The sequence below is a fragment of the Myotis myotis genome, unplaced genomic scaffold (genome assembly GCF_014108235.1).
Source record: "Myotis myotis isolate mMyoMyo1 unplaced genomic scaffold, mMyoMyo1.p scaffold_m19_p_19, whole genome shotgun sequence".
In the NCBI taxonomy this organism is placed as follows: domain Eukaryota; kingdom Metazoa; phylum Chordata; class Mammalia; order Chiroptera; family Vespertilionidae; genus Myotis; species Myotis myotis.
In genome coordinates this window covers 26644404-26657009 of record NW_023416323.1, presented here as the reverse complement: position 1 = coordinate 26657009, position 12606 = coordinate 26644404, and the positions used below count along the sequence as shown (strand labels likewise).

Genomic DNA, 12606 nt, shown 5'->3' with positions numbered 1-12606 from the left:
GCTCAGTGGCTAGAGCATCGACCTGGGGACTGAAGAGTCCTGGGTTCAATTCTGGCCAAGGGCACATGCCCAGGTTGCGGGCTTGACCCCCAGAGGGGGATGTGCAGTAGGCAGCCGATCAATGATTCTCTCTCATCATTGATGTTTCTATCTCTCTCTCTCCCTCTCCCTTCCTCTCTGAAATAAATAAAGATATATTTTTTAAAAATTCAGGTGAAGTAATGGCTACCAGGAGTAATGTGACCACATCTGTGGCGAGGGCAGAATAGAGGGCTAGTAAATAGATAGTAGAATCAGCCTCCAAGCCCAGTGCGCGCAGGCTCTCAATTTTGTTCTCCATCTAAGAAAAAATTAAAGCTAAGCAAGTTTAACAGAAACAAAATTGTCCTTGAAGTGTGAGAGGGAGAGTAGATGTTAAGTGTTTAAACAGCAACTTGGAAAAACACTATTACCTAAAATAAAATATTTGCCCAAATATGCATAATGGCTCAGGAGAAAGCAAGTGGACAGGAAGCCCAGGAGGACTTCTTGAAGGAAGTGACTAAAGAGGAAACTGAGGCTCCTGAGAAGTTAAAGTAGAAGATCACTCAGATAGCACGTTACACACTCAGGGCAAGGAGGGACCGCCCCAGGGTGATGGGTGAGATCATTCCCAGGAGGCTGGGGTGGAGGGGGGAGCCCTTTACAGTGATCTTCATGGGAGTACCAGAGTGAGTCTCACATTTTCCGTTTCCCTTCAGGGTCTGTGAGGATCTGATCAAAGAGGAAAAGGATGAGACTGACGAGTTTCTCGAAGAGTTTGTTAGTGATCCTTTACTCCGAGAACGGATTTCCATTCTCTCCCGCTCCTTTGCGAATCAGAGAAGGCTGGTTCAGGCGGACAGCATACTCTTCTTGAATAACATTTTCATAATTGAGCCCCTGGTGAGCACATATATACAATCTGAACATATAGGGGAGTGCGGGCCTTATTTTGGTAAAAACACTCGCTGTGGGATTGTTCTGAGAGCATAAAGACTCCATCTGAAGAGCCTCGCCATCGTTATGAGAAGGAAATGAAGGTTAACGGTAAGAATGCTCACAGGCTATGTTTATAGGTCACACTTTCTATGCACCAATCACTATTAAACACTTTAAAAATATTTTTATTGATTTCAGAGAGGAAGGGAGAGGGAGAGAGAGAAATATCAATGATGAGAGAGAATCGTTGATCAGCTGTCCCCTGCACGCCCCCTACTGGGGATCAAGCCCACAACCCAGGCATGTGCCCTTGACAGGAATTGAACCCCGGACCCTTCAGTCCACAGGTTGATGCTCTACCAGCCGTGGGCAAACTACGGCCCGTTCAGCTGTTCTGTCCGGCCCGCGGAGCTGAAAGAGCGGAGGGTTCTCTTGCTCTCCCCTCCGCTCCTTCACCAGCAGCAGTGTTAACTTGGCAACGTCGGGAAACACGGCCGCAGCTCCTTCTTCTGAGTCCAGTTTAAGAACCCATTGTGGCCCTCGAGTCAAAAAGTTTGCCCACCCCTGCAGTCTAACCGCTGAGCAAAACCAGCTAGGCCACTATTAAGTGCTTTGTATGCACTATCTAATTTATTTCACAGACACACACACACACACACACACACACACACGCGCGCGCACACACACATTCAATTATAGTTAATCCCCCATTTTACAGATGGAGAAATTGAGACTTAGAGAAATGTGATAACTTACTCAAGGCCAAGCAGTTAGTATCGGCAGTTAGAAATTTGTCTCTGATTAGCCTGACTGTAGGGTAGGGTTTCTCAACCTCTGCATGATTGACATTTGGGATTGGATAATCTTCGTCCTATACCTTGTAGGCTATTTCATAGCAACCCTGATCCTGACCCACCAGATGCTAGTCATGACAACCAAAACTATCTCTGGATATTGCCAAATGTCCCCCTGGTGGGCAGGAAAAATTGCTTGGTTGAAAACGACTCTGTCCTTAATTCACTCAATAACTATTATTGACTACATATTCTATACCAGGCACCCTGTGTGTGTACCAAACATCGATGAGACTTCTTTGAGACTATTGTTTTGTGAGACCTGCTGTTGGAGTCACTAATGCAGGCAGCCAGTACCCTGGTTCAGAGGGGAGGCCGATTATCAGACTGAGAAGCTAGAGAAGGCTTCTTGAGAGCAGAGCCTTGAACTGGGTCCGTCTTGCAGGATGGGGACTTTTGGGAAACAATGGGGATGTGCATGGCATGGCTCGTTCAAGGATCTGTGCATGGGTCAGGTTGTTTGACGTAAAGGGTTCACACAGGAAAATAGGTTGGAGAAGTGGGTTGGAGCTGAATCTTCTTTCCCATCAGAAGACTGTCCATTGCTCAGTTGAGCAAAGGGATAGTCAGACATGATGGATTAAACCAGCAAGAGGTTAAATCAGGATGAACATACAGTCTTGAAGGGCTAGAACAGACACCTATCAAAATAGGTCAAGCCCAAAGATGTTGAAAAGATCAGGAAGGTGTTACAAGTTTCAGTAGCAAATGACTGAGCAGGATGGAGGCAGCAGGAACAAGCAGGATGGTCCAGTGTGTGGACAGTCCAGGGGTCTTCCCAGCTGGTGCTCGAGACCCAGGCTGGTCAATACCGTCCTGATTCTCATATCCTCTGGGAGTGGGACTCGGACAGCAAACACTGGTGTTCAGGAAGATGCGGGAGGTCCGCAGGTGAGTCTTGCATATTTCTAATCCACAAGTAGAAAGACTTGGATTACCTTGGATTTTCCTCTCCTCACGCTTACTTCCATTACCTGAAGCTTCATGATGGAGATATATGTATATTAAAGTAAGGCATTTAATAACTGTTTTTGAATTCTAGATAGGAACTGCATTGGGTGTTATCACGAGGCATCTTTTCACCAGGACTAAGAAAACCATCCTTTAAAACAGTGATACATAGAAATGGTATCTTTTAAATGAGACTATTTTGTTTGTATTGTGTGGGAAAAAAAATCACCAGAAACAGGAAGGGGAGATAAAGTATAGTGTGTTTATAGCCTCTGTAATGATTTGTCTTTACACTAGGCAGGTTTTCCTCTCATGATCGTACGCATAAGCTGGTTCCTGACAATCTTTGCAAAATGAAATGAAGGCATGAAACTTTGCCAGTGTCTTCGTAAAATTATTCTGGTCCAAAAAGCAGATCTCAGTATCGGGGAATTATTTATTGATTTTGAATCTCCTCCCGCCCCCTACTTAAAGATCCTGACAGATTTATAGAGATGCAGTTCTTGTGAGTGTACTATAATCTTACCTTGTAAATTACTTTTGAAGGTATTTGATGGGAAAATTCTGCCATTTTATTAGCTTCTTGACCCAAATGTGAACTATGGGTATTTTCTACTGTTGAGATTTGGGTTTTCTGGCTCAGGAAATAAATGCTCTAGTAGTTTGGGATGAGAGAGTTGGGAAAGGATTTATAGAAAGGTGAGATACGAGCTCTGTATTGGAGGAAGGGTAAGATTTAATTAAGTGGAGAGGAAGAAGGAGAATGTTTCTCGTTGGAGAAATTGTGAAAACAAAGAAAAAGGAGGCTGTTTGTTTCATGGCATATTATATAACAATACGATGGCCAGTTTTTCTGGAGCAAGCAGCCATAGGGAATATAAGAAATAAGATTGGGTCCAGCCGAATGGTTGAGCGTCGACCCATGAACTTGGAGGTGACGGTTTGATTCCTGGTCAGGGCACATACCTGGGTTGTGGGCTCGATCCCCTGTGTAGGGTGTGGAGGCAGCCTATCAATGATTCTATCTCATTATTGATGTTTCTATCTCTCTCTCCTTTGTCCTGGGTTTAACTTCCAGCTTTGCCGATAGACAACGTGATCTTAAACAAGCCGTTCAATCTTTCTTGGCTTTGGTTGCTTTGTGCACAAAATAAGTTTTTGTTTTGTTTTGTTTTGTTTTGTATTTTTAGGGTAGGTAGGATACTTGGATCCAATTTGGGTACAGACTCTGAGTCTCTTAAGGTCAGAAGTGGTTTGTCCTCATCTGTGCTCCAGGCCTACCTCAGGGCCAATTAATGGAGGGGAGAGAGGGAGAAAAGAAGGAAGAAAGGGAGGGAGGGAGGGAGGGAGGGAGGAAAGGAAGAGAGAGAGGGAGGGAAGGAGGGAGTCAGGGAGGGAAATCAGTTGATGATGATGAGTTTGGCTCTGAATACATTGAATTTGAGATGATAATAGATGTTCAAAAAGTTCTGGAAATGCAGTCCTAAATTTGTGGGAGAGCAGTTAGGAGTGGAGGTAAGGTATGTGAGCGTCTTATACAGGTCTTCATGGAGGGCATGAAAAGTGGATGGAAATTCTAAGAACAGTTTGAGAAAAGAACATTGCAGAGGACCCAAGAGAGCCCTCTGGTGCTGCCCTTTGGAGACCCTGCAAGGCGAGGAGAGGCTGTGAATTCGCAGAGAAGGCCTGCTCGGAGAGAGGCAGCCGGGGAGGGCTCATTAGCCCATCTTACATCTTTCTACCCAGTTATGGTTGGTTCATCACCATTTTCTACTGAAGGTCTCTGAATCTTGCTCACATATCGGATCAGTTATACCAAAGCCACTATTTAATTTCTGACAGTTGAGCTGTGTATCAGCAATTAGTGTTTTTTTTTTATTAGAGTGTGATTCCTTTTAATTAGCTTCTTGATATGAGTTGAGTTCACTGAAGCAGAGAAGATTAAAATCATGCAGTCGCCTACTGATCTAGAAATTCATCTCTAATTGATATCCTGTTCAAAAGCTAAAAATAAAATAAAAGGTTGATCTAGGGCAGGGGTGGGGCACCTTTTTCTCTGCCAAGGGCCATTTGGATATTTATAACATCATTCGCGGCTATACAAAATTATCAATTTAAAGTTAGCCTGCTATATTTGGTCAAGCATTTAATTAACTCACCCCTAATGCTTTGGCAGGGCCAGACAAAATGATTTATTGGGCCTTATATGGCCCGAGGGCCAGACGTTCCCCACCCATGCTAGTCTAGGGGCTTAGTTACCACCTTGCTTTCAGATGGCCTCTTCAGCCTCTGTGTCCACCTAAGATGGAAATTGGCCTCAAATGAGGTAAATTTAAAAAGGGGGGGAAAAAATCCAACACTGTTATCTTAGTGTCTGAAAAGAAATAAATGGTATGTTTATTTTTCAGACCTACGTCTATATATCTTGGTCTTTCAAATGAGTCAGCTAAAACCAAGGTTAGTTTAGCCCTTATTGTGTTCTCTGCATATTGTGTATTTTATGGGAACATTGTTTCTATCTTAGAGGTTCTTTCCATTTAAAGCAAGTATTCAAGATCAAGAAATCAGTCACTGTCTCTAAAATGCCCAGAGGTGGTGATGGTTTTGAATTTAATCAAATTTTCTCAGTATAATCGTGTGAGAAGTAGTTTGACTCAATGCTATCACAACGTCTGGCCCAAACTCTAGCACCTAAAGTCCTTACATTGTTCTGTGACCTGCTCACGGGGTGGCCCTGTTTAGTCCCATTGTCTTGGCTCACTTTAATATCATGCTCATTACCTAACTTGCCCTAGGGTCTGTCCTTCAAACCTTGAGGAGGTAACGCTGGGGTGTCCTGGGTACTGATGTGGTTACAGAGTGCAGAGGTGGGGGAGTTTGTGTTTGAGAGACCCCAGAGATGGACCCCGGTGGAGGAAGGAGCAGACAAGGCCCCAGGGTGACCACAAGGCAGTCCTGGGCATACAGAACAGAGGTCTAGAAGTAATGTTTTTAGTTTTACTTGGTAATCTACTGGTATTCTAATAGTAACTATAATTGTTTTAGTCATTAAAACATGTGGAATATTGCCCAGCCAGCATGGCTCAGTGGTTGAGTGTCAACTTATGAACTAGGAGGTCACAGTATGATTCTATGTCAGGGCTCATGCCCTGGTTGCCGGCTCAATCCCCAGTAGGGGGCGTGCAGGAGACAGTCAATCAATGATTCTCTCTCTCTCTCTCTCTCTCTCTCTCTCTCTCTCTCTCTCTTAAAAAATATATTTTATTGATTTTTTTACAGAGAGGAAGGGAGAGGGATAGAGAATTAGAGACATCGATCAGCTGCCTCTTGCACACCCGCCACTGGGGATGTGCCCACAACCAAGGTACATGCCCTTGACCTGAATCGAACCTGGGGCCCTTCAGTCTGCAGGCCGATGCTTTATTCACTGAGCCAAACCGGTCAGGGCACAATGATTCTCTCTTATCATTGATATTTTTATCTCTCTCTCTCCCTCTTCCTTCCTCTCTGAAATAAAAAAATATATATTTAAAAAAAAAAACCCACAAACAAAACAAAACAAAAAAAATCATGTGGAATATTACTACTATTCGTGTCAAGTTCCTTGTGTCAATTCTTTTGATAAAGTCTTGGGGTTTTAATGAAATTAGTCAAAATTTTTCTTGTATTCCTTACCTCGGGAGGGTACTGGGTTCTGTAGAATACTGATCATTTCTCAAGCTACCTCTTTCTGTATAGATTTTTCCCCCTTTTGAAAAGAAGTGTAAAATTGGGTCTATTATGCATGTTTTGTGGCTTCCAGAAAAGCAAGTGGAATTGACTGCTTTCAGAAATATAATATCCTATTTGACTAGATGGACTCTGGCTGTACAGAATTTTGACAGCCTCATTTTGTTATATTCTCTGCTTAGGTCTCGTGGGCATCTGAGTGAGAGAAATTCAAAGACAAAAACACACAATTCTGAGAATTGAGAGGCAGAAGAATATCACAGGGCCAAAAGAGAGAATTAAGCCTTTGATTTCCATGGGCGTCTAGGAGCCCTCTGAGAAATCACAGCACAGATGTGCCGGCCTTGTTCCTGAACTCTGGGACTGCTGGCTCAGGTCACACTTTTGAGAGGCAGCAATAGTCTGAATGTTGAACACTTGCTATTTTCTCAAAAAGAAAGGTCTGAAAATTTAAAGGTATTTGCCCAAACCGGTCTTAGCTGATTGGCTATCATCGGTGAACAAGGAAAACATTTCTGCTTTTATTAGCAAGTGTCTTTTCCATCAAAGAAGAAGTCATTCAGTCTCCCTCGAAAAGCTTCAGTTTCGTTTAAATAAGCCTTAAAAAGGGAAACTGGATAATTTCTTTATCATCATGTAAGCAATAGTAAACCACGCTTTGTTGTCACTTAAGCCTGCAGAAAACACGAGGTTCAGCAATTCAGACTTTGAAAGCACAGCTCAAATTTAGTTTGTTTTTCTCAAGTCGGCGTAGCATGTGAGCTCAGCAGAACCCGGTTGGGTGGAAGCCCAGATGGCTACCAAAGAGGCAAGAGCTAGCTCTTTGCTGCAGACCTCCCACTTCTGTACCATCAGCCGAGTCACATTGCAAACATGTGGGCGCTGACTCCTTGGAAATGGACACCAGAAAGGAGAAAGGAGGACAGGGATCCGCTGGGAGCAAAGTGTCCTTGACAAGTCACAGCTCCTGCTTCAGTACAGTTCCCATGCTTCAGCCTCCCTTTGATGTGGTTTGGCCTCTCAGATCTTTGTGGTTGGCCGAACCTTTTCCAATTGTGTTGGTGTGATCACTGTTGTACTGGAGAGCCAGTGTAGGTGCAGGGAGGCCTAAGGAAGTCTTAGGCTCCTTAAGGCTCATTAAATAAGTTGACATCCGTCATGTTGGAAGAGACACAAGTCTGTTCTCTCCAGAGAAAGGCATGAACATCACACGTAACTACTTCAGCTGTGAAAAAAAACCCCACTGCAATTTTCACCACATATGGGATAAAGTATTTCCCCCAAGATAAAGCACACCTTTTGTGAAAATTCCTCTGGCCGATGACCAAATCTTAGACCCGTCTCTTAGAAACTTTTCTGGTCATTATTTGGAGCATCCAAGCTTTACTAAATTTAGTTTCTTGTTGGAGAAGATACAATGGAGCAGAAAAATCTCCTTGTATGTCATGTGCCTATTAGATCTTTTATCTCAATGATAATTAGGATAGTTTACCTTCAATATTTTAGCTTCCATCTTTTTTCTATTTCTCTTTGAGACAACTTCTATTTGCCCTGATGATAAAGAGAGCCATGATTTCTCTCATTTATCTGATAAGCTCTAGAAGAGCAACTGTGGGTAGTGAAACGTATTATAGCTTCTAATTGGTGCTTCTTTTTTTTCTGATTGATAGAAATTTTTACTTTGAGTTTTTATTTCCTAAGAGAAATTCTTTAACTTTTCCTTAAACAGGACAAGATAGATGACAATATTTATTTACATAGTTAAGAGTATATCCATTTTGGTGGAACGTGATGGAATTTATTACACATTTTAGCTGCTCCTGAAGTCATTATTCACTGACCCTGTTCTGAGCTGACTGAACCCTGGCCCGGCCAGATGGCTTGATACAGATCTGCCAAGGCATTTCTCAAGAGCTGCAAAATACTAGGGTTGACTGTCATCCACAAGGACCTCCTGTGAGTCACCTTCCAAGATACCTGAGCACATGAGCATGCAGGGTGTCCTATTATGTTCGCCAGCCAGGAGCACCAGTTCATGCTAGCTTCTTCTAAGTCTGAGGATCAGTTGTAGTGTTTTTAACATTTTCCGGCATTTTTTTTTTATGATGTGAGAAAGGTGAGGCCTGACCTTTTGTTGTAATTGCAGTGGGGTTGAAGATGTTAAAGAAAGAATATTATAGAAACCCAGCGCCAACACTTACTTTTGATGTGGCCCTCGGTGAGATACTTAACTTCTTGGTGCCTTGGTTTCCTCATCTGTAAAATGGGGATAATACTGATTCACAGGGTTGCAAAGGCTGAGCTAGATAATGAACACCAGCACTTAACACAGTGCTGGGAACATGAGCTCTCAGTTAACGGCTGAAAGTATTATGATTTGGATTTAGATATGATTCAGTCTCTTGTTGGATTAGAGATGTGATTGGAAAGTATAACTTTTGAGGAGGCAGACCTGTGGGTCACTCTTCTGTATGTGAATTGGGAATTAAAATAACTATTTAAATGATAAATGTAGGTATCGAGTCATATTGTAAACTACTTTCCAGATAAACCAAGTAACTTAAATGTTCTTGCAGTTTGGGTTTTGATTTTGCAAAATATGTGAGAAATAACCCTTCATTGGAGGGAGGGAGGGAGGGAGGGAGGGAGGAAGGAAGGAAGGAAGGAAGGAAGGAGCTGGGTAATAGAGAAGAGGAAGGAAGCTGATTTTTAAAATACTGTTTTTACTTAAGGATTTTTCAAGGGAGATTTTTTAAAAGAGCTCCTTTAATCATTGCCAGTATAATTTTTAAGGGGAACATTTTTTAAAAATTAATTTAATATTTCCCCATCACCATTTATCCCCCCTATGCCCTCTCCCACCTCCCTTCTCATGACTGTATTAATCACGTGTCATGAACCAGTGGCAGCCTGTGTTCAGAAACAGCTTTCAGAAAAGTCTTGGGACTGTGTCCATCAAGCCCCACTTGTTTGTCCTTGTTCCAGAGGAAATACGAAGTTCCACTTCCAGAGGTATTTAATATTCGGCCAAAAACCACATTATAGGAGTTAGCGTTAGACCTACAAATTCAGTTGATTCCTTCTAGCAGGCCACTTAATACGGGAAATGCAGTTATGAAGCTGAGGGAAAAAACATTAAGACCAAGAAGGAAGATAATCACAATATCACTGAAGGCCATGTTGGCAGTCATTTTCAATAAACAAGGCAGCAGTCACTTACCGATTATATCCTGTATCCTCACTCTCTGATTTGGAGCCAAGAAATGGACAGTGATGAGAGAGGGGGCGTATGTGGAAGGAAGGAGGAACTGCAGGGGGCTCTGTGTGATGGGGCTGGTTCCTTAGACTGGAGGGACAGGATACTGACGTCAGAGCCACTTCTGAATGTTTTCATTTTCAGAAAGAAACTTTAGAACTGAGCAATAAAGAAAGAAAAAATTCTTTTCAGAGACATAAATGACATGGAAGTTAATTTCAGAAGTATTGGAGAAGTAACATGAAGTGTTTCAAAGATATATAAGTGAAAGTGGGGTCATCACAGGCTGACTGCCTGTTTCTGGGGGTTTGCTCTCTCTGACTTGCTATAGAAAATGCTATCTTGAGTTTTTGCTATAAAGACAGACATGTTATTTAATTTTTACTTTAATCCCCACTGAACAATGCATGTTTCTAACTCCTTCAAATGACCTATTATTGAAAGCATCCCTCTGCAAGAGGAAACCGAATGACCACACTTGTGTTTTCACAGATACACACAGCCCTCTTAAGGCGCATTTAACACAAGCCCAGGAGAGGCCTTTAGAATAGGATTGTCCTTGAATTATCTCCCCGGGCTGAGTAAAGCGGAAAGTTACTAGCAAATGTCACAGGCACGATTAAACAGCTGCGACCCAGGATAGGAAAACACTGAGCATACAGTCCCACCCGCTCAGTCTGAACCCTGTGGACTCTGATTCCCTGGCACTGGCACCCCTTCGCCAAGCAGAAGGGCTTCTCAGCCTCCAGGGCGCCTCTACATCAGCCTGTCGCTCACGGATCGCATCCGTGCGTCAACGCTTCCTCCCCTGGGGGGATTCTGCGTGCCGCTCTGGAGCGTGTCCGTCCTGCCATTTCCCAGCCCCCCGGTTCTAATCGTCAGGTTTCTTTCACGATGGGGTCCCCAAGAGTGCTCCAGGGAGAGAGAACTTAAGACTGTGACTCTCTTGTCTGCACACGGACCATGGATTCTCTTTCTCTCGCTGGGATAATGCTTTTGAAAGCCATCCGGCCCAGTCCAAATCATAAAGCCCTTGAATTTGCCTGCGTGCACGAAGCTTAGCTGACATCCATTGTATCCTTTGGAAGGTCATTTCCTACCATTCTCATGAGACTTTTCTAGCAATTTTTAGGGTCCTCCAGGATGGCCCCTTGGATCAGTCAGCTTGCACAGGAACAGCTTAGCTGCGTCCAGTCTGTACTCTCAACCTGAGTCGTGTCTAAGCCCCCCAGGCAATACATTTGTCTCACGGGTTAGGAGGAAACCCAGTCGTCAGGAGTTCTGAGATGGAATACCCACCGATACACCAGTGAACGGGTGAACCACCTCTTCTGCCTGGGCCCTCTGTCCATTCTATTGATGAGTGTTCCTAACACTCCATATCACTAAGGCCCCCCCGTAATCAAAGGGGTATTTGCCATGTACCAGGTTTGGAAAAGTGAAATGCCTACATCGGTGAAAGTGCTGAGGGATTTCCTGTTCCCTGCATGATCTCAAAGGTCCCTGCAGCTCTAACTGGTATGACGTCTGTGCTTCCAGTTGAGGAGAAAATGGCAGAAATAGGCTGCAGAGATGAATCGACATCTGCTAATAACTGCGCCATGTGCAGAGTGAATGGATACGGCTGATTCAGTAACTATGTTGAACTCTTACATGAGCCACTTCTGGATTAGGTCCTGCCGTAGAACCGTGCCGACCCTCATGGGGCCTTCATTCCAGCGGCCTGATCTGGGAGACCAGCGCTCCCAGGACCACGTGACGCTCAGCCCTCGCTGCTACTTTCTGGGGGCTCCGTGCCCTTTAAGCATTCTGGGGACGCTGCCTGAGAAGCACATTGATCAGACTGCTACCTTCATAAATAAACCCAAATTGGCTCTCGTTTTCTATCACCCCATTGGGTGTCTGCCCCTTAGACTATTTTGTTCTCTGCTTGATTCTTTATTCCAGCACCGTGTTCATTTCTAATCAGACTGGAAATGGAGTATGCATTGGGGACTGTCTGAAACGGGAGCCTAATTATTTATCATGTTGTCTTCCCTCCTTTCCTTTTTAGACTCCACCACCTACATAGATTTTTGGATGCGTTTATCACATATGCCCTACTTGGCTCTCTTTACAAAAACCCTAGAAAAAAACACTCACTCTTCTACCTTCATTTTCCCAATACTTTCCTCTTAGTCTTTCCAAGTGGCCATGAAAATAAATCAATTATACTTTAAACAGCTATTTACTGAGCTCTTACTGCGTACTGAGCAGGGGGCAAAGCTTTTGACCTGCCTGACCTTGTCTGATTTTTTGGAAACTATTTGGGGCAGGCGACATTAGCATCCACTTTTATAGCCCTAAGAAGTTAATGGAGAGGTCCCAGATTACATGGTTTGTACAAAACATTTTTCAAAGAATACCTCCAGGGAACTCTGATGTTTGGTATGTGCATTACAAAATTTCAAAACCTGGTCTCCTTATCATGAGTTTGAGTGGTTTGCATTAACATGAGGAATATCACACTGGGTCAGAACCAGGGTTTGCTCTGGCCTTTATTGTGCCTTGGGCCATTGCTATGTTTTCCCAGAAGAAGAGTATTTCCTTATGTGGTCTCTCAAAAGTTAGGAATGTGGTCCCTCTATCAAGTGAGTTAGGCACTTCTTTCTCTGTGGCCCATCCGGACCGTATTTATACAGGCACAGCACTTAGCATGTATATTATAGAATATTTGTATACATATTTATCATCCATCCAACATGTGAGCTCCATGCAGTCCTGGGCCACGCCCTTCATCTCTGAAGCCCGGTGCTGGGCGCACATTGGCATACAGTGAATGTTCATGGAATACACAACATTTTTAAATTTCCTAAA

The 12606-nt window shown here is 43.5% G+C and overlaps 1 protein-coding gene across 1 annotated transcript in view; it reads left to right on the top strand.

Annotated features, from left to right (window-relative positions):
• The window catches only part of HYDIN (HYDIN axonemal central pair apparatus protein), a 343591-nt gene that overhangs the window by 112530 nt on the left and 218455 nt on the right, over positions 1 to 12606 (top strand). Inside the window, exon 11 of the mRNA XM_036346816.1 lies at positions 741 to 924. Within this exon, the coding sequence (XP_036202709.1) occupies positions 741 to 924 (184 nt within the window). The remainder of the gene's footprint in view (positions 1 to 740; positions 925 to 12606) is intronic.